The 27,468-nt window shown below is 47.8% G+C and overlaps 1 protein-coding gene across 1 annotated transcript; it reads right to left on the bottom strand.

The window, feature by feature from the left end:
- Positions 1-22: 22 nt before the first annotated feature.
- VWA2 (von Willebrand factor A domain containing 2) lies at positions 23-23,132 on the bottom strand. Its single transcript, XM_056494470.1, has 14 exons — positions 23,061-23,132; positions 22,923-22,981; positions 22,273-22,347; positions 19,551-19,684; positions 18,138-18,247; positions 9,477-9,671; positions 8,533-8,663; positions 7,769-7,901; positions 7,255-7,310; positions 6,454-6,561; positions 5,086-5,667; positions 4,213-4,764; positions 1,079-1,201; positions 23-339 (listed from the first exon to the last, which is right to left on the bottom strand). The coding sequence occupies exons 1-14, from the start codon at positions 23,111-23,113 to the stop codon at positions 293-295; spliced, it is 2,358 nt and encodes a 785-aa protein (XP_056350445.1). The 5' UTR covers positions 23,114-23,132; the 3' UTR covers positions 23-292.
- Between the last annotated feature and the right edge of the window lie 4,336 nt (positions 23,133-27,468).

Raw genomic sequence — 27,468 nt, 5'->3', positions numbered from 1 at the left:
ATGCAAAATGCCAGAAATAAATACTTAAAAACAAATATTTACTTCAATTATAAAAGAAAGAGAGTGCTGGGAAGCCCAGTTTGTGCAATGCAGGAATTGGGAATGGCCTCAACACAGTCCCTGTGCTGGAGCAGCTCCATCACTACCAAGGGCAGTGCTGGACAGTGCCTGTGAGTTCCTGGGTGGAGAACTGGAGCACTCAGGCTCAATGCCTCTGATCCATTTGCCTTCTGCTGTGCTGCAGGGCTCTGGAGAAGTGCTGCAAACCCCTTGGACTCCACTGCACAGGGGATCATGGAAGAAGGGCTGGAGATCTCGGAGAATCACCCCGGAGAACTCCTGTGGCAGAAGAGAAGCAGAGATGAGGGGTGAGGGCTTTAGGACCAAGGGATAAGGTCACACTCAGTCCACAACAACCAAACAACCAAGTCAGTCCACAAAAACCAAGCACTCCCTTAGTGTTGGCTGACAGATGTTAGAGGCCACAGGCTGAAAGTCAGAATTCCTGGGCTCAGGTAGAAAGCAAAATATTAGCAGAGGGGAAAACCCACTTAAATTGAGAACTTCATGCTATGGGCACAGGGCCACCTCTATGAAGCCAGAGCCTCCCCACCTGGCCATTGCTCCCCTGCTGAAGAGAAGGAAGGCAATGGGGAGGCTTTTACACCATGGACAGCATTGAAAGGAATAGTGAGGGGGTCTGCTCCAACAGAAACAGCTCCTTCCCATTAAAAGAGAGTCAAATCCTTCCACCTAGGGAACCTAGGAAAGATTGTTTCTTCTAGAAAGGTGGAGGGAAAAGGGGAACAGAACAAAGTGGAAGATAACCAAAACTATTAGATCTTCTTGAGTTGACCTCACAGTCAACACACTCAGTGAATGTATAAAAATGCACAGCTTCTTGAGAGAAACCCTTGCTCCCTTCAGCAACCCAAACCTCTCCACTTTCCATAAGACAGAGACCACATCAGCACCAAGACCTGGCCACCAGACAGCTGTCCAGGAGCCACAGCCAGCTCTCTGCTGCAGGGGGAGGTGGGGCTGTGGGATCAGTCTGGGTCCTTGCTCTGGTCCTTACTGGTCTCACAGTGGGGTCCCTCCCAGCCGTGGCACTCGCAGCGGTAGCTCCCCGGCCCCAGGATGCACACGCCCTGGTTCATGCAGGGGTTGGGCTTGCACAGGTTCACAGGGCTTCTTGCTTCTGCAACAGACACAAGCAGAAGGGCAGGCTCAGGCACAGCTGCATTATTACTAGCCAAGACCCACATCCATCAGGAATGCTGCAAAAAAATGTCATCAAGGGCTAATGGGACTGGGAAAACATAAAAACATGGCACAGGGTACAAGTTACAGCCCTGCCTGGACTCTTCAACCTAGAGAACAGAATGGCTTTTCTAGGTGTCCTAATCTGGAGGAGAATATGCCTAGTAAAGCTTAAAAGAGTAACTTAATGATAGACTGCATATCACAGAAAAGCAAAATGGAGCATCTGCAGAGCTGTGAGCACCCCTAAACTCCCCACATCCAGACATGGACAGCACAGAGCAAGACACACGCCCTGCTCTATCAAATTCACAATCCCAAATGCCACTGAAGCTCAAACCTCACTTTTCCCCAGAGAGGATAAAAGTTTCCACTAGAGAGGAATAAGAAGAAGTTGCCAGCTGGGAAGCAAGGATGGCATGAATGGAAAACAACACAGGGAAAATTTCTGGGCTTCTTCTCTATGAGAGAAGCCTGCAAGCACAGCCCAAGTTATTAGCCCTGTTGTTATGAAGTATGTGACAGCTTTCCCAACCCTCTCAACACAGCAGAGCCCAGCTGTCAGCAGGGCTGGCAGGGTTCCACGCTGCCTTGCTGCCAATACATTAGGTTAAGCAGCAGCATCCCAGAGGAATTTGCTTCCAGTCTGCTGGCAACACCACCGCGGTGTTGGTGAGGGTGTGAAATTCCTCTGCTCAGCAATTACATGGTGTAGAGCTGCTTGCCTTACTCTATGCTCCAGGGTAGAAAAATCACTGAGAAAATAGAAAAAAGGGGAAGAAGAAAGGATACAAATACCATCTCCTATCTGTCAGGGAGTTTTCTACAGTTTAACAGACATTGTGCTCATTCTCTCTCTGCACATCAAGTCCCAACCTACACCTAACACTGGCAAAATTATAACTCAAATTCCTTTTTTGTTTTTTTTTTTTTGACAGTCCTAGACCTGAGACATATCAGTCTTCAGCTCCAGTTGATTTTATAGGGAGCCAAGCTGCTTCAAAAACATTTTTGTCATCATGGGATTTCTGAGATGGGGTCCTGCCTCATAGTGTATTCCCAGGGATGAACACTTTTGCTTTCATTGGGCTGGAAGGGCCACTGGCAATGAAAGCTGGATCTCTTGGACACACCACTCATCTTCCAGGTGCTGCTGTTCCCAGGGAGCTGTACCCTGGTGCTCTGCTCTACAGGTCATGAGTCCACCCCATCCCTCCAGGGATGCTGCACAGCAAAACCTCACAGTCCCTGCTTTGGGGAATCATTCTGCCACAACAGCATTTCTCTGAACTCAAGCCTGCTGTTAACATACCTTAAATAAGGTTCTTGCACTTTGATGAGCCCAATTACTTGTGTTTCCATTAATCTTATTAATATATATTTAATGCTTGAGAACTTTTCTCCTAAACCCTGCGTTGTTTTTTTTTTCTGGACTCTTTTCAGATGAGCTTCAGAACTAACACCATATTTCAGGTATACAGAGACAGGGTCTGTTTCTCAAATACTTTTATAATGAATCATAAATTTTTTAAAGTTGTTTCACAGACAATGATTCTGTTATTAAGCCTTGGACTTGGGAGTAGAAGGCTGAGTGAAGAGCTTATCTTTACATCGCCCTTGGTCCCAGCCTATCTAGTACAAGCTGTGATTTACCTGCACATGAACTGAAAGCAGCAATTCAGTCTCAGGAAATGATATGCTATTACCCTGACTCATTAAACCTTCTGTCTCTTCCCCTTCACCTCTGGCATTTTAGCTAACTTCAAGGTACAGTACATGGTTTTTGTAGTAACACAGCTGAAAGTACCACTGCAACAGAAACACACTGAAAAGCTCCAGGTAGAAACCATCTGCAGAGCCTGCCAGGAGAGCAGCTCTTCACCCCGAAGAGATGATGCTGCAGCTCTTTCTAAGCCTGAAGGAGACATGGGTGTGCCCAGAGGTGAAAAGGACCTCTGTGCTGAAGCTCAAACATGCTTCTTTTGATCTTATAAACATGTTATAACAAAAGCAAACAGGTAGATGTTAAACTTAGGCTATTTTAAATGAGAAAACAAGGCATGGTATTTTAACTAGGAGCACTTTCATCACCATGGTCTGAAAACTAGGGCTGCTGTCCTCTTGGAAAAGCTCATTTCTAGACAACATGCAAGTGTTCCAAACTTAGTGTCAGAGCCATATTATTCCCCAGCTGAGGACTGGCACTCATGACTCAAAGTTATGAAGAAACCTCACCTTACTTTTTCTACCCCCAAACATGAGTTTTACACAAGTATTTGAAAATTATTTCCTTCCACCTTGAGGACAAGGATTTTGTCCTACAAATAAGATTAATCACAATTTGTCTGAAGGCCTAGTTTAACATTCTGAAGGCTTCAAAATGGACAGATTCTGATTTTAAGATTAAATACAGTGCAACACAAAATAATGAAAACCTACATGATAATTTCAGTGCTGGGATATTAAAGGATGAACAGGAGTGATGAGGTTGCAGATTCACCACTTTACAAACACCTGGCCACAACTCTGTTGAACAAGAAAGCAGAGACCTCACTCAGGGACCAGCACAAAAAAGGGGCTCATTAAGCACCCCCCCCCCCCCCCAGCAAAACTGAAGGGGTACAGTAACACACAGAAAATTCTGTAGATTTAAAGTAACATCAGAAAAAGAACAAACTTCTTTTTTTCAGAGAAAGCAGAACATAGATCTAGCAGGGCTGGAAAGGGCCAGTCACACTATGTCCACTCTCACCACTGGACTGAATCTTAGGGAGGTTGGTCACTAATTCCTCCTTGGATTGCTTTGGACAGTCATCAGATATCTGTGCCATGGCTTCCCCATCCATAAAATACAAAAGATAGTATCGAGTTCACTCAGTAAAACATCCAAAAAGTTACAAGAGCAGCAGCTGGTGGCACTGGCATAGTGATGATGGGAGGCTCTCCTACCTTCACAGATCCTCTCAATGATCAGGCCTTGGTAATTCTGCAGCTCTGCATAGGAGGAGATGTGCACCAGGTAGTTGGGAAACCCAGCAACCCTCAGCAGCGTGTCCCTCTCTGTGTCCCCAATGACAACCAGGAACACCAGGATGCCATTGTGCCTCAGCTGCTGAGCTGGGGCAGCTGCATCCTGCAGGCCAGCCCCGCTGGTGAGCAGCACCACCACCTTGTTGACACCAGGTCTGGCTCCCTTCTGCACAGTCATTACATCACTGAAAACATGCAGCAGGGCACTGCCAGCAGAGGCTGAGTCCCCAAGGAAAGGCACCTGGTCGATGGCCTGGAGAACAGCAGAGTTGCTTGTGTGGGTATCCAAAGCAAACACCGTGTGGGCTCTGCTGCCATAGGTCACCAGGGCAATTTGGGTGATGTCCCTGTCGATGATGAAGTGCAAACAGCTGCTCCTGACAAAGTGCCTCAGGTGCAGAAAGTTCTCCAGGCCAACTCCAGACGAGGCATCCACAGCAAATGCCAAATCAAGAGACTGGGCCTGGCAGCCTGTGGAAAGGAGCACAAACATGGCATCTCTCAGAATATATACCCACTGCTTTCTGACTGAAAAACAGCAGTGAGAGGAAATAGTGGGCAAAATTCAACACTGCTGATCACTGACTGTGAAGGGTGATCTCTGTCTCCTTCACACCCATATGTAGAGATCCATCAAAAAAATCACTCAGGGAAGGTTAGTCCCTGGATGAGTGACTGACAAACAAAAACAAGGACATTCATCCTTCTGCCCTTCCCTCCTCCCTGTTGGAACTCTGGACACCACTGCATGGTTTGGCAAACTTGTCCCACCGTGCCATACCCCAGTCTCACCTTCAGGATTGTCCACACTGCAGATTTTCCTCTGCAGCTCTGGCATCTTGTTGAACAGGTCCTGAGGATCAGAGTAGACAATGGTCTGCTGTGGACTGCCAGTCACTGTGGCCAGCTCTGCTCTCATGAAACTGCTGCCTACGCCAATCAAGAAGAGATTTTGGTCCTTCATGTACTTAGCAGCTTCTGCCACTGAATCCTGGGACTTGGAGTCAGTGAGCAGGACAACCACCCGTGGGAGATCATCCTGCACATCTGCAAAGACTGGGGAGCTCCTAAAGCCGTGCTGTGCGACGTACTGCAGGGCTCTGCCTGTCAGGGTTCTTCCTCCACTGAAACTCAAGGCATCAATACTCTTCATCAGGCTGAATGTGTCCTTGTGCTGGCCCAGTTCAATGGGTATCTTGACACCATCATCATACTGGGCCACCCCCACGCTCACTGGCGAGTCCTGGCCCAGCATGGCTTGGAGGAATCTCTTGAGGAAGGCCTTGAAGCGCAGGAACCCTTCCAGTGTGACCCCAGCTGAGCTGTCCATCAGGAAAAGGAGATCCACACTGCACTCCAGGCTCAGCTTTGCTGCTGGAAAAGGAGAAGCCAATCAGTCACTGGCAGGGCAACCCCAGCAGGGGCCTGCTGGAAGCCTTTGTGTCCAGTAACCCAAACATTTTGGCATTCATATCATGAGCTGGAGGACAAACGAGCCAGGAGCAGGCTTTGTTTTGGTTGGATGCCATACAAGCCTTTAGAGACAAGGAATATCTATGGGTATTCATGAACTTTTGGATGGCAAACTTCAAATCAGAAATTACAACTCCACTCTCTCAGTGCTGTGGGCAAAACCTCTGAATGACAGAATCACATCCTGGAGAAAGGAGGGAATCCCAGCACCAGATCCTCACCAAGGACACCCTGAGACACTTTGAAGTTGGAACCTTGGTTCTGGGGAAAGTAAGTACAAGGTATTTTCTAATAATCAGGAGTTTTGGCTTTTTTACATTGAACCCCCAAAACCAGGAGCTCCTGCTGCACCCATGTGTGCAGGGAGGGGACCAACAGACACATCCATGTCCCTCCCAGTGACTCTGTTCTGATCCCAAGGCACCTGCATTTAGACACAAAGGCAGCCATGCCAGATTGAGACTGCCAGTATTGGTGCTCTTCATACTCACTTGGTGTCTGAACAGCAGCACCCAGTCACTGGGCCTGACACAGTCATGATCAGCATGAGAATAAGCTCAGCCTGCCTTCTGGAGAAAAGCTCAAAGACTGTGGCCCCACCCCAGTTGTCCCCAGGGTGGCACAAAGGGCATCACAAAGGCAAGACAGGCTGAGAGGGAAGGAGACAGGGCACATGTTCACACCTACCACAGTGGATGTCTCCTCCATACCCCAGCAGGCAGAGGCAGTGGTACCTGTCCAGTCCCTCTGGGACACAGGTGCCACCATTCTGGCACGGCTGGGAGTCACAAGGGTCTAAAGAGGACAGGGAAGAGAAGGACAGGGAGTCAGCAGGGAGCCTGCCCCTCCCCATTCCCTGCCAGCATGAGCATCACCATCAGTGGGAAAAGGATCACAACTCTGCCCCTCTTGCTACAGTTTGAAGTAACACAAGGCCATTTGCTCCCCACCTCCAGGGCAATTTCCATTTGGGATGGCTCTCCAGCAGGCTGTGACAAGAGAGCAAACCAGACTCTGACTTCATTTGATTTAGAACAATATCAGTGACACCATATTCGTATAACCAGAAGGACTACAGCTATTTCAACAGCCACAAAAATAGGCTGGTGATATCAGGTGTCACTAACCTGATGCTGCTTATGGTACCCATTGTATGACTGCAGGCATCACTGCACACTCCCCTGCCTGCAGAACAGTGACTCCCTGCAGGCACTGGGAACAGTGCAAGGCTCTGCCCCCAGGACATGAACAGATGAGGATTCACTAGCTCCTCCAGTGGAGGAGAAATTACTGGGAGACATTTTAATCCAAAAGAACTCTGGCCACAGATGCCCATGAGAAACAAAAAATAGATTAAATATCTGCTGATCACAGTCTCTTACTCAGAACAAAATTTTTGAGAAGTGAAAGCAAACCCTTGTCTTTTTGTTCTTTAGTTATTACATTTCCTGCTTCATAAATTAAAGTTTTGAAAAAGCAAAATCCTACCTGGACATACAGTTCGGAAGCACCTGGATGGGTGTTTTATCACGACTCGCTTCCACCTGAAACAGGAAGAACAAGACCTGTCATGAATTTAAATATTCACAAGATGCCTTTCAATATTAACAAGGTGGACCTTACTGTGTTTTCAATGGAACAAATTTGCCTTTGAAAACACAGGTTTTCAAAGCAAGTATTTTTTTAAAAAGTCCATTCTAAATGAGATAGCAAAAGGAAAATCATAATTTTATCAAATCTTCCCTTTTTTAAAAAAAATTCAACTGTAATATTAAGATTTTAAGATGATGGATGTATTTTTAAGACTCAAAAAATTATTTTGTTTGCTTGCTTCTCAGACAATGATCAGAGCAGAGACTCTTCCTAGGACTAGAGACTGTTTGTATCAGTTTTCTGAGGGATCTTCATCCCAGCAAAGAATCAAGGTCAGATAAAAGCCTCATTACTGTATTTGTTATCTCTCAGCCCCATTCATTGTTAGAGGTGTGGGTGCCCAGCTTACCTGATGAAAGGGCACAGTGATGCCTGCACTGCATTGGGCTGCTTTGAGCCTTTCCAACACACATAGCTGCCAGCCAGCTCTTTCACAGTCTCCAGGGTCCTGCGTTCACAAGGGTGGGACTCAACTTTGCAGCCTGGAGCAAAGTAAAAGGCAAATTAGCATCAACTGCCCAAAACCACAAAGGCTGTAAGAGCAAACAAGTGTTTTCAACTATCTGACAACAGTAGATTGGGCAGAGCTTCCACGACCATCTGTGAGAGCCCAGAGGAGAAATTTCCCGTTCAAAAGATCACCAGCCTACTCCATTTTCTGGGGACCTAAATATTCAGCCTCCTTTGCTTTGCTATAAACCTCACACTGCTGAGTTCATGGCTCAGTGACAGCTTTTCAGCCCTTTTGGTGCCTTTATCATTCATGTGTTTGATTTTCTGCCACCTCTGGACCACTCCAGCTCTACCCTTTCATAACTCCTGCAAGCCCCGAGTGCCTCCCCTCAACACACAGCCAAGTCCATTAGAAAATTTAACATAACTGTGTTTATCCCTCTATCCCCTGAGCAAAAGCCAATATAACCATTTTCAGAAGTGAATCAGGATGCAGAAGGATTTAGGAGGTGTTTGGAGAGCATGCCATCCAGTTTGGGCACCAAAGGCAGGTTACCTCGAAGTGCAACACCTGCTAATTCCCCTGTATGCCTCTTGATACTGCCTTATCCTCCTCACTCAAGCTAAAAGCATGGCATGGAGGGGGGCCAGCAGGGTCACCTGGAGCAGTGGCAGTGCAGACAGGGTCACTCAAGGTACTGTACAGGCCGTTGGCAGCATCCTCAGCATCCCCAGCAAAGAGCAGGTGCCGCTCGGGGGGCTCGCTGGCCAGCACGTGCAGCTCCTCCCACCTGCCAAGCAAGGCACGGGTCAGCTCTCAGTTTTCCCCACAAAGAACTGAGTCAAAACCAACCCTGTGCAACAAATAGAGAGTTGATGTAAAGCCATGACACTCCTCAGTTTCCAAGATCCTGCTGTGCTTAGTCTCAGGCAGCAGCATAGCTCTGCTAAGTGGAAAAGTTTCCTTCATCCACTTTGGTGCTCCTTCTACATCAGCCACCAAATCAGTACTTTCCCCATGCCTGTAATAGCCTATAAATTCCTTTTTGTCATGACTTAAGCATGGTATTCCTGAATTTAGTGCTCTCACTGAAGCCAGGACCACACTTGCTGTCCCTCTCACCTCCAGCTGGAAACACGAAAGGCAAAGATCATAGACTGAGATAAGAATAATTTACTGGGAGCAGAAATTAGATGAGAAATCAAGCAGTAACTGCAGCAATAAAAATATTAATAACAAAAGGTATAAGACAAAATCTATTTGCATGGAAAATCCATCTCAATACTGACTCTTTTATCCACCACACTTTCTCCTTTCCTTGGAAGGAAGGAAGGAAGGAATGCCCTTTCTCCCTGAAGGGAGAAAGTCCCTTTCCCCCACCCCTGGCAATGACAAAGTGGTGTGGATTATCTCCTAGATACAACCACAGCTACAGCCCCTCAGACACAGGGAAAAAAAAAAAAAAAATCAAGCCTGCTCTGGCAAAAATTAGGACACTTTTCTCTTTCCAAAACTCCTATCTAGCCCAAGATGAGCCTTCACTCACCAGGACTGGCCATTTGGCTAGCTGGGTGGGTGTCTACTTCCCACTGGAGTTTCCTACCTTGGAAACTTGATTCCCACTGCAAAAACCGTGATGTGTCTCTCCTTCACCTGCATTGCAGGCACTGCAGTGCTGCCCTGGGACTTTCCATCCGAAATGATGATCAGGACTTCAGGGACACTTGAGTTTCTGCCACCAGGGAAACCCTTTTGGAGAATGTACTTCAGAGCCCGACCTGTCTCTGTGCTCCCACCTCTAGAAAGCAGGGATATAATCAGAAAAGAAGAAATCAAAATTCCTCTCCTGCTACTGAATTTACCATTTGCATTTCAAATTTTTACCCTCTGGTAATGAAAAATGTAGCCTATTTCTGCTTGTTGCCATACAGCATACCCATGGGGATGTCTAATCCTGTCATTCTTCTCATCTTCCAACCCACTGGTCTCATCCATTCACCCTTATGCCCCTCCTCTCCCACTCAGAGTGGTCTCCAAGGGACTTTTAACATACAGTGGAGTGTTTGTGCAATTGGTGCAGTAACCAGAACTCTTGGATATTTGAATTTTATTTCTATCTTCAACAAATGTCTCTATGTCTTCTGTTTCTCTGTTGGATCCCAGGAACCTTGGATTTTTGAGCTTTCTGTGCTGTCTGGCACTGACCCCCCTGGATAACACTGCTTTTGACCTGAGGCCTTGGAGAAGGCTTCCAAATGTGAGTGATGGAGTTAGAGTCATGAGTGTGTAGTTAAAATAGGAGTGTATAATTTCACATGGTGAAGGGGTTTGAATTTGAAGGTTTTAGAATATAGTAATAGGTATGGGACAAGATGGAGGATTTGGGGTGTTGTTTCCATTCTGTATTCTTCTTCCTTCTTCATGATTTCAGGTAGTAGTTTTTGGCTGGATGGTTAGTGCTGCACTGCAAGTAACAGGAGTTTGGTTATTGGGTCAAAACTATAAATAATAAAATGTTAATTCTCCATTGGACTGTTCAGCTTTGAAAGACCTTGTAGCTAGCTAAATTCACCTCCATTTTGCTCACTTTTAGCTGGTAGCTAGAAGTGTTGCAGAACTCTCTACTTTAGATAAGATTTAATAAACAACTAAGCCTGAACATGAGAAAATTCGCCCTCTTTCGTGTTTTTAATCCTGACTCTGAGTGAAGACAGAAGAAACTGCAGACAAGCCACAAATTAAGTGGTGCATATTCCACCTTCACATTTCTGAATGTGACATCTGTGTTCATTTTGGCTGCTGAGGGGGTGCCGGGTGTGGCCCTTTGTGACACAGGGCGGTGAGGGACACGGTGGTGGCCAGCAGCCTTTGTGACCTGGCAGAGCCCAGCCCTGCAGGGGCATCCCGGGGAGCCCAGCCCCAGGCGCCGCTCAGGAGGCAGCAGCTCCGGGATTGCTGTGCCAGGGCAGCCAGACACGGAGCAGGACAGGGTGAGCCCCCGCCCCCGGCAGCGCTGGCGGGGCCAGCAGGCCCCGGGCGGGCGGTGGCTGGGGGCCGGGGACGGCGCACTGTTCCCCCCGGACACCGAGGAGCAGGGGGCCTCGGCCCGCATGGATGAGGACTGGCACCATGACACGGACCAAGAGCTTCCTGAATTCAGAGGTGCCACCTGCCAAGAGCTTTGCCTCTGGGAAGAAACGACAGCCGCAGAGTTTTACCAACGGCAAGAAATGATGGCCCAGGATGTCTCGCCATGGGGAGGGGTGAGACACCACGGGCGGCATCAGAGGGAGGCAGGTGGGAGAGTCCTGTGGGGACATGGCACACAGCAAGAGCTGTGCCACTGCGGGGAAAGTGAGGCATTCCAGGAGGATAAGACACAACAAGAGCTGTCCCAGTGGGAAGAAGGTCTGACAGACGAAGAGCTGTCCCAATGGGAAGGGAAGGTACAGCAGGAACTGTCTCTTTTGGAAGAAAAAGTGCAGGGCCATCCACACACATTCCAACGGGAAGGAGATGAGAGAGACCCAGAGTTGTCCCAGGTGGGAAAGAACAGGGACAAGGAGCTATCACAAGGAAAAGACTCCAAGGTGCAGGAGCTGCCCCAAGGGAGTGGAAGGAGTGACCAAAAGCTGCCCCAGCGGGAAGGAAGTGCCAGCAGCCAGGGGCTGTCCCACGGGGCAGCAGGCAGCAGTTACGGGATACAGGACAAACCCCTGCACCCAGAGAAGGACAAGGATGCCCAGACTCGTGCCCAGCAGGGGCCCAGCTCTCCCAGCACTGTGGGCACCCAGCTGGCAGCAGAGGCAGCCCCTGAGCTGCCCAGTGCCTCTCCTGCCCCAGGGAGTCCCACGGGAGATGAGCTGGCAGCTGCTGCTGCTCCTGCCCCACAGAGCCCCTTGCCCAGCCCACGGGGAGCCCAAGCCCCCAGTGAGCAGCAGGAGGAGGCACACATGGGATCAGTCCTGGCAGAGCAAGAGACTGAGGAGGCGGCCTTGGCTGGGGAGCTTGAGAATTCTCAGTGTGAAGATGAGGAACACACAGAGCTGTCCCAAGGAGAAATCAACAAATACCAAGAAGGGTCCCAAGGGGAAAACTACAGTGATCAAGAGCTGTCCCAAGAAGGAGCTGGTAGGTACCAGGAAAGGTCCCAAGAGGAAGCCAGCACTGGGCAGGAGCTGTGCCCAGCAGAAACCAGTAGCTATAAGGAAGGGTCCCAAGGGGAAGCAAACTTTGAGCCAGAGCTGTCCTTAGAAGAAGCAGGTAGGTCCCAGGAAGGGTCCCAAGGGGAAGACTACAGAGAGCAAGAGCTGACCCAAGTAGAATCCAGAATCTATCAGGAAGGATCTCAAGGGGAGACCTGGACTGAGCAGGAGCTGTCCCTAGAGGAAGCTGGTAGGTACCAGGAAGGGTCCCAAGAGGAAGACTACAGTGGGCAAGAGCTGGACCAGGTAGAATCCAGAATGTATCAGGAAGAGTCCCAAGGGGAAGCCAGCACTAAGCAGGAGCAGTCCCTGGAAGAAGCCAGTAGGTACCAGGACTTGTCCCAACAGGAAGCCAGCACTGACCAAGAGCTGGTCGAAGTAGAATCCAGTAGGTTCCAGGAAGGAGCTCAAGGGGAAGCTTGCACTGAGCAGGAGCTTTTCCCAGCAGAAACAAGTAGCTACAAGGAAGGGTCCCAAGGGGAAGCCAAATTTGAGCAGGAGCTGTCCCTAGAAGAAGCAGGTAGGTCCCAGGAAAGGTCCCAAGGAGAAGACTACACTGAGCAAGAGCTGACCCAGGTAGAATCCAGTAGGTTCCAGGATGGATCCCAATGGGAAGCCAGCACTGGGCAGGAGCTGTGCCCAGCAGAAACCAGTAGCTATAAGGAAGGGTCCCAAGGGGAAGCCAGCTTTGAGCCACAGCTGTCCCTGGAAGAAGAACGCAGGTCTCAGGAAAGATCCCAAGGAGAAGACTACACTGAGCAAGAGCTGGTCCAAGTAGAATCCAGAATCTACCAGGAAGGGTCCCAAGGGGAAGCCAGCACTGAGCAGGAGCTGTCCATAGAAGAAGCCAGTAGGTCCCCAGTAAGGTCCCAAGGGGAAGCTTGCACTGAGCAGGAGATGGCCAAAGTGCAATCCAGTAGCTTCCAGGAAGAATCCCAAGGGGAAACTTGCACTGAGCAGGAGCTCTCCCAGGTAGAATCCAGTAGGTACCAGGAAGGATCCCAAAGGGCAGACTACATTGTGCAAGAGCTGGACCAAGTGGAATCCAGAATCTACCAGGAAGGATCCCAAGGGGAAGCCAGCACTGAGCAGGAGCTGTTCCTAGAAGAAGCTGATATGTATCAGGACTTTTTCCAAGGGGGAGCTTGCACTGAGCAGGAGCTGATCCTAAAAGAAGCCAGTATGTATCAGGACTTTTTCCAAGGGGGAGCTTGCACTGAGCAGGAGCTGTCCCTTGAAGAAGCCAGAAGCCACCACAAGCTCTCCAACGGGGATGAACACATCATGGAAGAGCTGTCCCATGGAGATGTCCAAGAAGTTCCAGACGGGGAAGAAGGCATGGAGCAAGACCTTTCCCAAGGACAAGCCAGTAGTTATTACAGTGTCTCTGACTGGGAGGAAGACAATGAGTATGAGGTGTCCCTCAGCGATGTCAGCAGCTACCAAGATGCTTTAGACTGTGAAGAAGGCATGGAGCAAGACCTTTCCCAAGGACAAGTCAGCATCTCCCACAGTCTCTATGACTGGGAAGAACACAGAGAGCATGAGTTGTCCCATGGAGATGTCAGTAGCTACCAAGAAGTGTCTGGCTGGGAAGAAGGCATGGAGCAAGACCATTCTGAAGGAGATGCCAGTAGCTACCACAGTGTTTCTGACTGGGAGGAATACAGTGAGCATGAGCCATCCCAAGGAGATGCCAGCATCTATGAAGAAGTGTCTGATTGGGAAGAAGGCATGGAGCAAGACCATTCCCAAGGACAAGTCAGTATCTCCCGTAGTCTCTCTGACTGGGAAGAATGCAGAGAGCATGAGGTGTCCCATGGCCACGTCAGCAGCTACCAAGATGCTTCAGACTGGGAAGAGGGCATGGAGCAAGACCATTCTGAAGGAGATGCCAGTAGCTACCACAGTGTTTCTGACTGGGAGGAATACAGTGAGTATGAGCCATCCCAAGGAGATGCCAGCATCTATGAAGAAGTGTCTGACTGGGAAGAGGGCGCAGACCAAGACCATTCTGAAGGAGATGCCAGTAGCTATCACAGTCTTTCTGACTGGGAGGAATACAGTGAGCATGAGCCATCCCATGGAGATGCCAGCATCTATGAAGAAGTGTCTGATTGGGAAGAAGGCATGGAGCAAGACCATTCCCAAGGACAAGTCAGTATCTCCCGTAGTCTCTCTGACTGGGAAGAATGCAGAGAGCATGAGGTGTCCCATGGCCATGTCAGCAGCTACCAAGATGCTTCAGACTGGGAAGAGGGCTTGGAGCAAGACCATTCTGAAGGAGATGCCAGTAGCTATCACAGTCTTTCTGACTGGGAGGAATACAGTGAGCATGAGCCATCCCAAGGAGATGCCAGCATCTATGAAGAAGTGTCTGATTGGGAAGAAGGCATGGAACAAGAATATTCTGAAGGAGAAGTCAGTAGCTACCACAGTGTTTCTGACTGGGAGGAGTACAGCGAGCATGGGCTGTGCCATGGAGATGTCAGGAGCTGTGGGGAAGTGTCAGACTGGGAGGAGTCCCTTGGGCAGGAGGTGCCCAAGCAGCGCCGCTCCTGCCTGCGGCGGGCGCTGTGCAGGCTCCGCTGCGCCTGCCTGGCCCCACAGAGCCAGGATTAGGGCCTGCAGCCCTGCCAGCCCGGGCCCCACGGATGGCAGCTGGCCAGCAGCCTGCCCCACGTCCTGAGGGAGCCACACGGGCTGCCTGTGCCTGCACATAGCCCTGCAGCCTCAGCAGTGCCCGCCTGCTTTGGAGCATCCCAAGCCCATCTCCCCAAGAGCAAACATTACCCACGTGGCCAGCCCCAAACCAGCAGCCCTGGGGACACTTGGTGCCAGGTCACTCAGGGGTGATGGCCAGAAACTCTTCAGGGTGGGAAGAGACCTTGAAAGTCATCCAGTCCCACTATCACCATCATCCCCCAAAACCATGTCCCCAAGTGCCACATCCAGATGACTCTGGACCACTTCCAAAGACAGAGACTCCACCACCACCCTGAGGAACTTCTTGCAGTGCCTGACCACTCTGTCAGGAAAAGATTGTTCCAAAATTTCATCAGAACCTCCCCTGGTGGAATCCAAGGACATTTCCTCTCATCCTGAACGGATTATGTGCTGATCCTTTGGGATTTTATCCATGATGAATGGGCACAGACAGGACTCAGGACTCCACTGCACACTGCATGACTTTGCCAAACACAGTTTGTCCAAAATAGAGGGAAGCTGGGTTTTAGAAACAGTAAAAACCCAAAAAAACAACAAAACAAAACCTCCCACAAAACACAACCAAAAAAACCAAACACAAAGAGAAAAATAATAACAGTAATATCAAGTTAAAATACACATCCACATGTCCTCTAGCATCACAGAATGGTTTCATCTGGGAAGGACCTCAAACAATATCTAGTTCTAACAGATTGTCTTCTGCTCTTTTTCTCTCTCTCAAGATCTCTTTCCTGTTTCTATCTCTCTCCCTCTCATTTCTTGCAAATAAAATCCACGTTAAAAAAAAAGTGTATGTTGTCATCATATGGTCTCATCTGTGTCTTCATTTGGGCAGATGCATCTCTCCCTAAAACAGATTCTCTGCCCAGCCTGTCTCATAGCAGAGCTTCTCCAGCCCTCTGAGGATCTCAGTTGCTCTCCTCTGAACTCATTCTAACAGGCCCACATCCTTGTGCTGGGGCCCCCAGACACAGATTTAGTGCTCCAGGTGGGGTCTCAAACAATGGACTAGAAGGCACAATCACCTCCCTTGGCTCCTCACTCCTCTCCATGCAGCCCAGCCCATGGGTTGGGTTCATGGTTCTGGGCTGGCAGCAAGGATTGCTGAGCTGCTCCTCCATCCTCACCCCAAGTGCTCCTCCTCAGCCCCTGCCCCACTCACCTTCTTCCCACACATGCCACAGACATGGTGGTAATAAAGCCACTAGAGCAGAGGGAACATTTCCAGCTATCTTCTAATTTGTCCAAGGAGCCATGCCATAAATAATTTCCTGTAATTGCCTTTTAGGGCTGCTCTTATTGCTGTCCAGAGCAATCCAGGGGAACCAAACCACAAGTGTCAGTTCCTCCTTGGAGGATTCACATTCTTTGTCTGCACTGATACAAACACACCTCATTTTTGCTTTCTGAACATCCATCCTTTGCCCTAGCACCTGATTCCTGACCTGCTTGTTCTAGAAAAGCATTTCATCATGCCCAAGTTCACTGCTTTTCTGTCTACCCTCTGATTTTCACAGAAACTTTTTTCATTTTGCACTTGTCAGGTCACTTTGCTTTGAACTTCTTCCTTCTCTGCACTCCACCATTTCCAAGCATATTCAGTGACCATGTGTTCATAGCAAGTCCAAATTTGTCTTTTTCTGACCAGATGTCTGTGAGATGTTTCAGTGAATAGTGCTTTGCACAAGGAAAAACACACTGTGCATAGTCAGGTGACTAAATCTTGATTAACTCAGCACACTGTGCCCATGTGAGCTCTGAGGATTAGAAAAGTTAATAAAGAGCTCATTAAATTCAATTGCTTATTAATTTGCATTTAGAGCTTCACTGGGTTTTGACATGGTGGAAGTGTGTTTGAGGCATTACTCCAGTCAGGATTTTCTGAAGTACAAGGAGATCTGGACTTTACCTGCTGTCTGTCTTCAGGGACAGCACTAAGGGGTTTCTCTCTGTAACCAGCTGCTGTACTTACATGAAAGAAATTCATATGAAATTTAGCTTCAGTATGGCTGGAACTGGCCAACAAATTCCAAAGCTCTTTGGACAGCATTCACAGAGAGAGAGACTGGCAGTCTCCAAATAAATCACAAAAGCTTCACTTCAGTCTGCTGCTGCCTCCTTCCAAGTGCTGTCAGCTCTGGGCTGAAGTCAGGAAATGCCTCACTGGCCAAAGGCTCATCAGAAGCACATCAAGGAACCTCTCAACCAAGATGTCAAACACCCTTTTTTTTTCCAGAAGCCAACTGGAATCCATCCATAACTATTTTACCAACTTCAAAATGTTGGCTTTTCATTTAAACTAGATGAAATAGCCAGGCAAAAAGTCATTATTTCTGTTTGATCTGTCAGCATTCCTCTGTTGTCATCAAGGAAATGCAGTGCCAGACAGCAAATGCTGCTTCAGTTTTTCTGCTCTCAGAGACTTTCAACAACAACCAGAGAGGGGGAATGTGGGGGATTTTTTAAAGTTTTTCCTGTAACAGTACACAAGAGGTTTTATTGATTTGCTAAACTCATCAAAAGAAATACAACAAAATCCAGCTAACTGATCTTGCTTGAAAAATGCAAAACTGATCACATTTGCTTGCAATATGTGCAACATCCTGAGAGCAAAAGATATCCATGGGAAATGTTGATCCAACCCTTAGTCCTAACGCAGATTACTTTAAAAAGTAGATATCCATAGGCCTTACCAACTATCACCAAAACAAGTGTTATTTTGGGGTGATTGTCTGATCTTTAGTAGATCCAAATGTATTTCTCTGAGATGGAAAGTTTGGATTTAAGGTTCTAAGGACAGCTCTTCTTTGGACTTCTGGCTCCATTTCCTGGAGTAATGGGAAGACATGAAAGTCTTAACATTCAGAAAGAAAAAAGGTTTCCACCTGAAAATCTGATCCTCTTGAATTCAGCAAGAACACAGAGATATCTACAGACCAGCAGTTTGTCACTAACTCACAGGACAAAGGAAATTGTAACCACCCAAAACATGTGCAGCCTTAGCTCAGCCATGAGAGAACAACATGTTTCTTTTCCATGGAGGATGTAATCCATTACCTGGCTCAAACAGACAGAAAGACCTGGAAAACTCACTATTTACTATGCTATAATAGGGCTCTGAAAATTTTGTCCCCTATCCACTTTCACTAAGGCAGGTTTCACATTTCTAGTGGATTGTGGATCATGAACCTCTGTGCTCATTCACCTCCTCCCTGGAGACATCACACTGGTGTAAGCCCAGCAGAAGCAGAGAGTTCTAAACCTCAAAAACCCTCTCAATCCAGAGATTATTCATAGCCCAGAAAAAGAGAAGAGCTGTAAAATAAGCTGACCTGAACACAGTCCTCTTGATTCTGTCTTTCACTTCTTGTTTGGTTGGGTAAGAATCCAGTGGGAATTCAAGGTGGGGAGTTGAGCTAAACTGTATCATTCCCACACGGACCTAAAAGAAAAGATTATGAAAGGTTATGAAAGGTGTCTGTGCAAGTTTTACTCTTCTGATCAATTTACAAACTTGGGAAGACTAAATTGTACAAAGGCAAACTTTGCTGTCGAGCCACAGGCACTCTAAATTAACCTAGAAATAGAGCAAGAACTCTGGTATTATCTAGACAGACTATAAACAAGGCAAAGAAAAAGCTTATCTGGAAACAACAGGAGCCTCTGCTGCAGCTCAGGATCTGTATTTATCCACTCAGAGCAGCCCCAGGGGCAGTAAGTTTGTAAATAACACCTTCTACACCAACCCATTTAGACACTGTGCAGGCAACCTTTCCATTACTAAGAGCAGCTCCCTCTGGCACTGAGCACAACAGGCAACACAAACCAAAAGTTTTCCTAATAGTTCCTCTAAAATAATTTTCTCTAGTTGAAAACACAAGTAGACTAAATGGTCTGTACTGGGCAATGCATCCAGAATAGTTCACTGAAGTCTTACAAGAAGTATTATGGAATGTGGCAATTTCAAAGATAAAAAGACTACTATTTTCCAGTCCAGTCTATGTGAGGATTAAGTGAAAGACTAGCAGAAAGATGGTATTTTAAAATAAAACAAAACACATCACCAAATCTGCAAATATTAAATATTCACACAAGCTTCCCAAAGACCTGGGATTTATTTGGAAAGGTCTGGCATGGAATCAAGTCCAGCAACCATCCCAGCCTGCTGCAAGGCCCTCAGCTGAGGCAGTGCTGTGGGAATGATGCACACCTGGAACTGCAGCCAGTCTGGCTTGAAATCCCCTCAGACAAAGCCCAGGATGTGTCACTCAGGCCAGAGGAGCCTCCAGGCTGACTCCAGGGAGCAAGACCTGAGCCTGCAGCAGCACAGACCCCTCCCCTCTGGGGGGAGCAGAGCTAGCAGACTGTATCATTTACATCTGTGCAGAGAGGTGGCTAACTTCCCAGAGATTAACTCTGCAGCTTTCCAGGGAACAGCAAGAGAAAGATCCAACTCATCTATGAGCTTCCAAACCAAAATAAAATCAGTAATAAACTCTCCAAATTATAATCTTTAGCCTGAAGGATTATGTCTTTTCTCAAGTTCAAAAAGAACTGTTTAAAATCTGAAGAATCAAGAAGCATCCTCCAATCCCACTGCTTCACAAACTGCATCTTTCTGAATAAATACTCTGCCCCCATTGCAGCTGGTAGGTTGAATTTTGCAATTTCAATCAGCATGCTATCACTGGCCTTTAGACACACTGCCAAGCTATTTGAAAATTGAAGATATTCCTGATACTCACTCTGTCTGGATGGATGTCAAAGGCATCACAGAGCTTGCCTGCAAAGTCCTTGGACCTTTCAAAGCTTCCCTTGCCAATGCTGTAGGAGCCATCCAGGAGGAAAAGCACATCTAATGAGGCAGAACACTGCATCACTAGGAGAAAAAATATATACACTGTGAAACTGCACTCTGCTAGCCCTACTCTCTGGAAGCAGGCAGCCAAGAGCTAAAAATCCAGACCAACTGCAGAGGATGGGCTGGCCAGCCCAGTGCTCACAACCCAAAGCACACAAGCACCTGCTCTGCAGCAGCTGCAGCTCAGCTCTGTCTGCCAGGCTCAGCTGGGAGCTCAGAGCCCAGGCTGGCCTCAGTGGCAGCACAGGAGCAGCCAGTGCAGTGAGGGGTCACAAACACAGCAGAGATGCTCTCAGAGAGGACAGGGAGAGGGGGTGAGCAGCAGGGAAAGGGAGCCCTGCCCAGCGAGACCTGCAGGTGCTGGAGTCAGTGAGTTGGGAGATTCTCTGAATTCTTCAGAGAGAAATCAGAGTGCAGGGATTGAATTAAAGCCTGTGGATGAGCTGAAGTGTTTTAAGCCACTCCCACATAAGTTTTAGGATAAGTAAGTAACTTTTAATATGAGCTCTAGTGCTTTTAGTAAGTGAAAGGTTTCAAATGCCAAAGAAGTGAGAGTTCTAGTGAAGGTTAAAAAACATACTGATGTTTTCAGTAGAGGCTCCAGGACCACAGCTGACAGTACTTGGACATAACAGAGCCATAGTAAGATTATTGCTTACATTTTTCAGATAGAACAAGATAGGTTGTATGCATAATCTATATGTAACCTGGCATGTTAAGAAACTAGAACCCTAATAGCTTAAGGACTGGTGGTCTGAGTTTGTGTCTTAGCTTGTTGGGAAAATCCTATACAAGAGTTTGCACTGGGGAGAGTTGGGGCTTTTAGCCATCTGCCTTTTTCCAGGACTTTTAACCATCTGCTCTTGCCATTTGCTTTTGGTACTGCTTTTGCCATTGCTTTTCTGCCTGCCTTTTGAGATTGATGTGCTTTGTAATAAATAACCTTTTAGCAACTATTAGCTGCTTTGCTCATTTAAGATAACCTGACAAAGTTGGTGCCCAGAGCACTGGAGGTCTTAACCTCCCATTCAGGGTCTCCCAGCCCAAGGCACACATGGAAATCCAGGAGGAATTTGCAAAGCCTACTGAGCCCCACAGAGCCCAGAGTGTTCCACTTGCAGCACATTTTTCAAAACAGGCTCTGATTTTCCTAAACATGAATTCACTGAACAGCTCCCAGACATTGACAGAAACACTTTTCATGAAAATCTGTCCTTTATCTCTTCTTCAGAGTTGTGTTTTTGTATCACCCCTGCCTGCATGAACATGACTGCTCCCAAGTTTCTGAGGTGCTTTTGCTGCAGTGGAAACCCACAATTACACTGACATAAATAAATAAATGGCAGATTGCAGATTATGAAGAGTAATTTTCAAAGCATTTAAAGGGAAATTTTAAAGTCTCCTCTGCAGCATTTGGGGAATCAACTTCAAGGGAAAAAGAATACAGAAGTTCAATAGAGATCAAGCACACCCACGCCTTAAGAGCTGTTTTGGCTACTGATGTTACTCTACCCCCTTTATCATAATCTTTTTATTACCACTATTTTTCCCAAATCATTCCTGCTAGCCAAAACCTGAATTTATAATTAGGGTTTTCTAACAGCAGATTACAGGGATTGAGAGTTGTGAGGCATTCCCTTCTGGGTCACTGGTTCTCCTCACAGGGCACCCAGCCCTGCCCTGGGGAGCTGTGTTGGACAAGCTGGAGCACATCTCCCTGCCAGCACTGTCCTGGCTTGTCAGCCTTGCCCTGGGAGCTGGGCTGGACCTGGAGCTGCAGCAGGGCTGTTATCCTGCCTAAGCATGCACAGAGAAAACTGCAGAGCCCCCAGACTGGGCTCAGCATGGAGAAACACTCCTCAGGTGGCTCAGCTCAGGGGGACAATGCAGCCCCTATGCAGGGATCATAAACAGGATCTCTGCACACACCAAGGGACTCCCGGGGATGTGCAGCAGGGAGAAACACCCAAACACCATCCTTGGGATGGAAAGCCTGAGCTGAACACGTGGTGCTGCAGGATAGAACTGGAGGGCATGCCTGGCATAGGAATAAATGCAATCTGTTCCCTGACAATGGAGAAAAATGGCTATCAGGAGAGAATTCACCACAGAGTTTATCAGTAACTGATTGCAAGAACAACAAGGGAGCTGCAGGTGATCAAGTACTGGGCAGCCAGAGCCCCATCACCCCTGCTCCCAAAAACCTGACTGTGATGGCTTTACAGCCTGAAAAAACCACCCACGTGGGAGGTCTGATCAAATGTGAATTAAACACAGCTCTTTGGATCAGGACTGCTTGGAACAGGCTCTGAAAGAACTGACAGAAACACCATCCAGTTGGCAAATAGCCAGTCTGGGAAAAACAGAGAAAATCATGTCCCAGGAGAGCTAACACTAATGAGGAATAAAGGCAGGCTAGGGTAGAGGCAGCCACAGTGCTGTGACTGCCAGGGCATTGCTGGGGACTTCATGGACTGGAGAGGGGCAAATCAATGTAAATAACTACAACAACAAAAAACTTCAAAAATCTCAAAACAAAACACATCAAAACCAAAGAAAGAGGGAAATCAGAAATAGAAAAGACTTGCTTTATAAAACAAACTTACACTGGCCAGCAGCTGAGATCTTGGCAATCATCTCCTGGCCAACGTGGATTTGTTGTATACCCAACACCAGCAGAGCTGTGGGATCAAACAGATAATCATCCATGAACATGGCATACAGGATTTAACCTGTAACAGCAAAAATGCTGGTTTGCTGTACAGGTTTCACAGGTACAAAAAATAATTTGGTGACACAGCAGTGTATCTATGTCAGGAAATTCCTTCTAGCAGGGACACAGAGAGCATGAAAAATGGCAAGGACATGACTGCAGCACACAGGACAGTCTCTCTGCTCACTGCATGCAGGGTCACAGTGCAAGAATGAGAGCTAGGCCAGCCTTAGGCTTCTGAGATTACAGCCATAAACACTGGGTAGATTTACACACTTTTAATATCATAACATCAGCTTTTCCCACATCAGTTAGACACTTCACATACAGATCAGCCACATGTTCAAATTCTCAGAAAAGCTATTTCTCCAGGTACTATTTTGTCTCCTTTTGTGTGAAACTACATTTCTGAAGTTTATCCCTAAACCTCCTGGAGAGGCACTGACTTGGCTCTTAATTCCTCAGAGTGAAGAACTCCAGCTGAAGATAGGGAAACACCCAAGACAAAAAACCACTAATGCAAAATGGCAGCTTTAAACATACCTTGGGAAAGCAGGAAAATGCAGGTGGACTCAAATGACAAGAGGTTCACGGTGACAAATCTGAAGGAAAAGAAAAAAACCAAAAAGAAACAAAAGGGGAGAGGAATAGAAATCCAATTCCTAAAGCAAATTTCTTTACCTGCAGCTGATCATCTTCCTCCTGGGTGTCTCAGGTGATGAGCTCAGAAACATTTTGTCTGAGAGGCAAAAGTAACTCCTGCCCTGGGGAGAAGGGTGGGGAACAGACAGAAAGAAAAAAACATGAAAATGAGGGAATAATAGGAAAGGGAATCTCTCAACATACTCCCTTCCCATCTGTGAGAGCAGTCCTGGCAAGGAGGGAGGGACAGCCAGCCCTGCCTCCTCCCCTCCCCACCCTGTTCTTGCAGCTCCCTTTCCCAGCTGAGCCCAACTCCATTTTCTGCTCATTTTTCCTCTGAAATCCACGAGGCTGCCATCACATCATAGGTAGTTTCAGTGACACTTTCAAGCATGCCCAGATTTAGACCAAATGTATCTGGTAGAGCTGTTGGCTTTCTATTTCAAAGATGTATATTTATTTTTTCTCTGGATTAAAAGCACTCACTAGACCAGATTCCTGATGGGTCTCTGCCCCTGTCATTGCAAAAGCAGATTTTCCACACATCACCCAGAGTGCACATCACCCAGAGCCAGACAGGCCTCTGCTTGCAGTCAGGGGTTGTGGGATTTCACATTGTTTTCATACAAAACAACAGGTCAAGATGTACCTACAGCTTGGTTTTATCTTGGGTTTAAATCAACTAATCTGCAGGATGAATTATTTGCCTTTCAGCCCAGCCAGACTCTCAGCAACAGGAATTGAAAGAAAACTTCATCATCACCTGCTGCCCATCAGCATCAGCCCAGGATTAGAAGCAGCAACCTTAGCAGCTTTGGTGGGGGGTGAGGTGGTGAGTGAATGACATTTTCATTTTATCTTCTCAGCCATTAAGATAACGAATTTTAATAATGTCTACCTTAATAATGAGTCAAAAAACATTTTTTTTAAACCACGCTACATCAAAACTCTTACTTTTGTACCCAGATTCTCCCTTGGACACATGAACATGATGGCAACTTACTCAAAGCTAAGTAAGAGCTGTAACCATGTGTACTGTGCTTAGAGGAGTGAGACCAGAGATGGGAAAGAGAGGTAAAGAGAGAAAAGCTCCTCTTGACAAGTACCTTCCCAACATGTCTTTCAACACTGCAAAATATCCCTCCTTTGAATAGGGGAGAAGGCAGGAAAGATTACACTGCATATTCATTAAAACATATTCTCAACAAGCCAAACAACCTCCTGTCACTGCTGAGGAGTGGCCCCAGCTTGCTGAGAGGAGCTCACTGCTACGTGCCCGTCTGATGTTCAGATGGAGGGAGGGAGAGAGGAGACCAATCATCCTGTCTCCTTTTTCAGTCTGTCTCAGCTTGTTTTCCGTAAGTAAATTTTACTTTTTTCTTCTTGCCAAGGTTTGGAGGCAGTGGGCAACTTCTTTTGGGAGCACCACACATGCCCTCTGCCCAGCCACAGGCATTGCTTGGGGGCAGGTCACAGTGGGATCTGAAATGGAAGGGGTGAGAAGGAGGACAACAGGAAAATGTTTAACTTCTCCCTAAAACAAACATCATAAATTTCAGTCTAAAAGTTTTGACAATGTTTTTCTCCAAGGGATAAACAGGATCAAATTTCCAGAAGATGCTCTGCAAAACCAGTTTATTTATTCTCCCCCACCCAGTTCTGCAATTAGAGAGTTTTGAAAGGCTCTTTTTCCCTGTGAAATAAAGGCTCCTGTAAATAAAGAGACCTTGATCTTGCAGCCCTGCTCACGTGGGGTACTGTCAAAATCAACATGCTGCAGATCAGATCCTGTATGACCCATGAGTTACAGAATAAAATACACTTTTCTGACCTGAGAGCTTTTGCTAAACTTGTTGTGTAGTTTGTTCTGACAGAAGTGCTGATGCTACTGACTTTGCCTGTGGCTAGAGAAGCAGGAGTATCTCCATGAATGTGTCACTTTTTAAATCTTATGCCACATGCAAACCCACCCAGTGGATCTGGAGCCTGCCTGAGCATCACAAGCACATGATGCTTGCAGCAGTGGGCAGCCAGTGTGGATGCTGGGAAGAAATGTTTTATGGAGTGGCTGAGAAAAGGGGAACAGTGATCTGCAGGAATTTGGTGTCCTAGGACAAACAACAGCATAAGAAAATAAGCAAACAATGTAACTATATTGAGGTTATAAAAGCATATATATAACTTTGTCAGTACACACCCTAATGAGAGCTCATTCAAGGCTATGGGTTCTGGAGCAATTACTGTAACTGGTTTTGTCAATTTTGCACCTGAGCTGAGCAAATCTGTGCAGGGTGTCCAGCTGGGTGTCTGGCCTGACCTACTCTGCTTTGCACCAGCCAGAAGCATCCACACCTGAGGTGGATCAGCTGCTGACCTACCTATGAGAGGAGCAGGTGTGAATGGTTCCCAAAGAATGGAGTGGGAGAACTTCAGCAATTCCCTACAGCAGGGGCTGAAGGGAGAGAGGAAAAAATCCTTTTTTAACATCTCTGGCATTCAGTGTAGCTCTCACAGTATGATACCTGCTGAGATCATCTCATACCTACCCCCTATTACAAAACTAACCCCAATGCTCACCTTATCTTCCCGCTGCATCTCTGTGAGCCCCTAAGGACAAGCCACAGCCTGGGAATTATCTCCACGGTGTCACTCCCACAAACAGGCACAAGCTGTTACCTGCATGCATTTTCAAAACAGTGGCCTGTGGACCCTTCCTAAAGGCCCTACTTCAGAAAGTAGGGATCTTCCACATGAGTTTTTGTTGTTGTTGTTTTTTTTGTTTTGTTTTTTTTTTTTTTTTTTTTTTGTTTTGTTTTTTTGTTTTTTTTTTTTTTTGTTTTTTTTTTTTTTTGTTTTTGTTTTTGTTTTTTTTTTTTTGTTTTTTTGCGGGAATGTTGGGGGTGGGGGGGGGGGCGAAGTTTTGTTTTGTTTTGTTCTTTTTAAGAGCTGTGATAGGTCAAGAGAGACCTACTTATTCCTCTTAGAATCTTCCTGCAAGACCCAGAAATCCTAAGAGCACACACAGAAGATGACAGAGTTGACATCCCAACGCACGCACAGAAGATGAGGAGTGGGGTCAGAACACACACTGCCTGACCAGCACAGCCGTCGCTGAATAAAGTGGGAAAATCTGATTTTGTGGAGGATTTATCTCACAGTGATGCCTCATGTTTACTGTGCAAAATAAACAAAAAAGCTACTTTCATTTCTTTAATGAAGTATCCGGACACATGACAGGCCCTTCTGTCCTTCCTTGATTATCAAGTCTTGACCACTTTGTTATTGTGTCTTTTGCCGAAAGATTCCTGTTACAGACATGAGACACAACCTGCTGGAAAGCCTGCCCTGAAATGCAGGCTCAGCATTTCCCCTGGCTGCCCCCCAAAAGTGCTAGAAACACGGGCTCCATCGCCTCCCCGGGAAGGATGTCCCGGGCTCCATCCCCTCCCCGGGAAGGATGTCCCGGGTTCCATCCCCTGCCCGGGAAGGATGTCCCGGGCTCCACTCCCTCCCCGGGTAGGATGTCCCGGGCTCCATTCCCTCCCCGGGAAGGATGTCCCGAGCTCCATCCCAGCCCCGGGAAGGATGTCCCGAGCTCCATCCCCGCCCCGGGTAGGATGTCCCGGGCTCCATCGCCTCCCCGGGAAGGATGTCCCGGGCTCCATCGCCTCCCCGGGAAGGATGTCCCGGGCTCCATCCCAGCCCCGGGAAGGATGTCCCGGGTTCCATCCCTTGCCCGGGAAGGATGTCCCGGGCTCCATTCCCGCCCCGGGAAGGCTCTCCCGGGCTCCATCCCAGCCCCAGGAAGGATGTCCCGGGTTCCATCCCCTCCCCGGGAAGGATGTCCCGGGCTCCATCCCCTCCCCGGGAAGGCTCTCCCGGGCTCCATCCCCGCCCCAGGAAGGCTCTCCCGGGCTCCATCCCTTGCCCGGGAAGGATGTCCCGGGCTCCATCCCCGCCCCGGGAAGGCTCTCCCGGGCTCCATCCCCGCCGTGGGGAGGCAGCGGCCCGGAGCAGCGGAGGATGAGCCGGGCGGGGGCTGCCCTCGAGTCCCGCTGCACACCCGGCTCCGCTGAGCGAGCGAACCCCCAGCACCTCCGAGCCCTACGCGGCCCCCACCCTCCCAGCCGGGGGTTTAAGACGTTCTCAATTAATAAGAATGGGAAAAAAGCTCTCCGAGGCGCACTTTACCTTTCCCCGGTACCCTACACGGCCCCAGTTCACCTGCGGGGGCTCTGAGCAGCCTTCTCCCCAGCCGGATTTACACCGCGTTCAGCTGTGACAGCATCTCCTCCACATCCACCGCAGCCTGAACCTGTAACTGCGAACTGGGGGAGGCGGGGAAACCACCGCAGGAACACCCACATCGCTGGAGGCTACTTTTAGGAGGAACGTCGGTGTATCTCCACTCCTCCAGCAGACTCCGTACAGCCAAAAATGTCAGCAG

This window comes from Oenanthe melanoleuca, chromosome 6, assembly GCF_029582105.1.
Source record: "Oenanthe melanoleuca isolate GR-GAL-2019-014 chromosome 6, OMel1.0, whole genome shotgun sequence".
Taxonomy (NCBI): domain Eukaryota; kingdom Metazoa; phylum Chordata; class Aves; order Passeriformes; family Muscicapidae; genus Oenanthe; species Oenanthe melanoleuca.
The sequence above is the reverse complement of the archived record's forward strand: the minus strand, read 5'-3'. Positions and strand labels throughout refer to the sequence as shown.

Coding starts and splice junctions, on each gene's coding strand:
- VWA2 (XM_056494470.1), bottom strand. CDS start 23,113: ATGTTTCTGAGCTCATCACCTGAGACACCCAGGAGGAAGATGATCAGC. Junction 22,982..23,060: donor AGGAAGATGATCAGCTGCAG/GTAAAGAAATTT, acceptor CTTTTCCTTCAG/ATTTGTCACCGTGAACCTCT. Junction 1,202..4,212: donor CATTGAGAGGATCTGTGAAG/GTAGGAGAGCCT, acceptor TGTCTGTTGCAG/AAGCAAGAAGCCCTGTGAAC.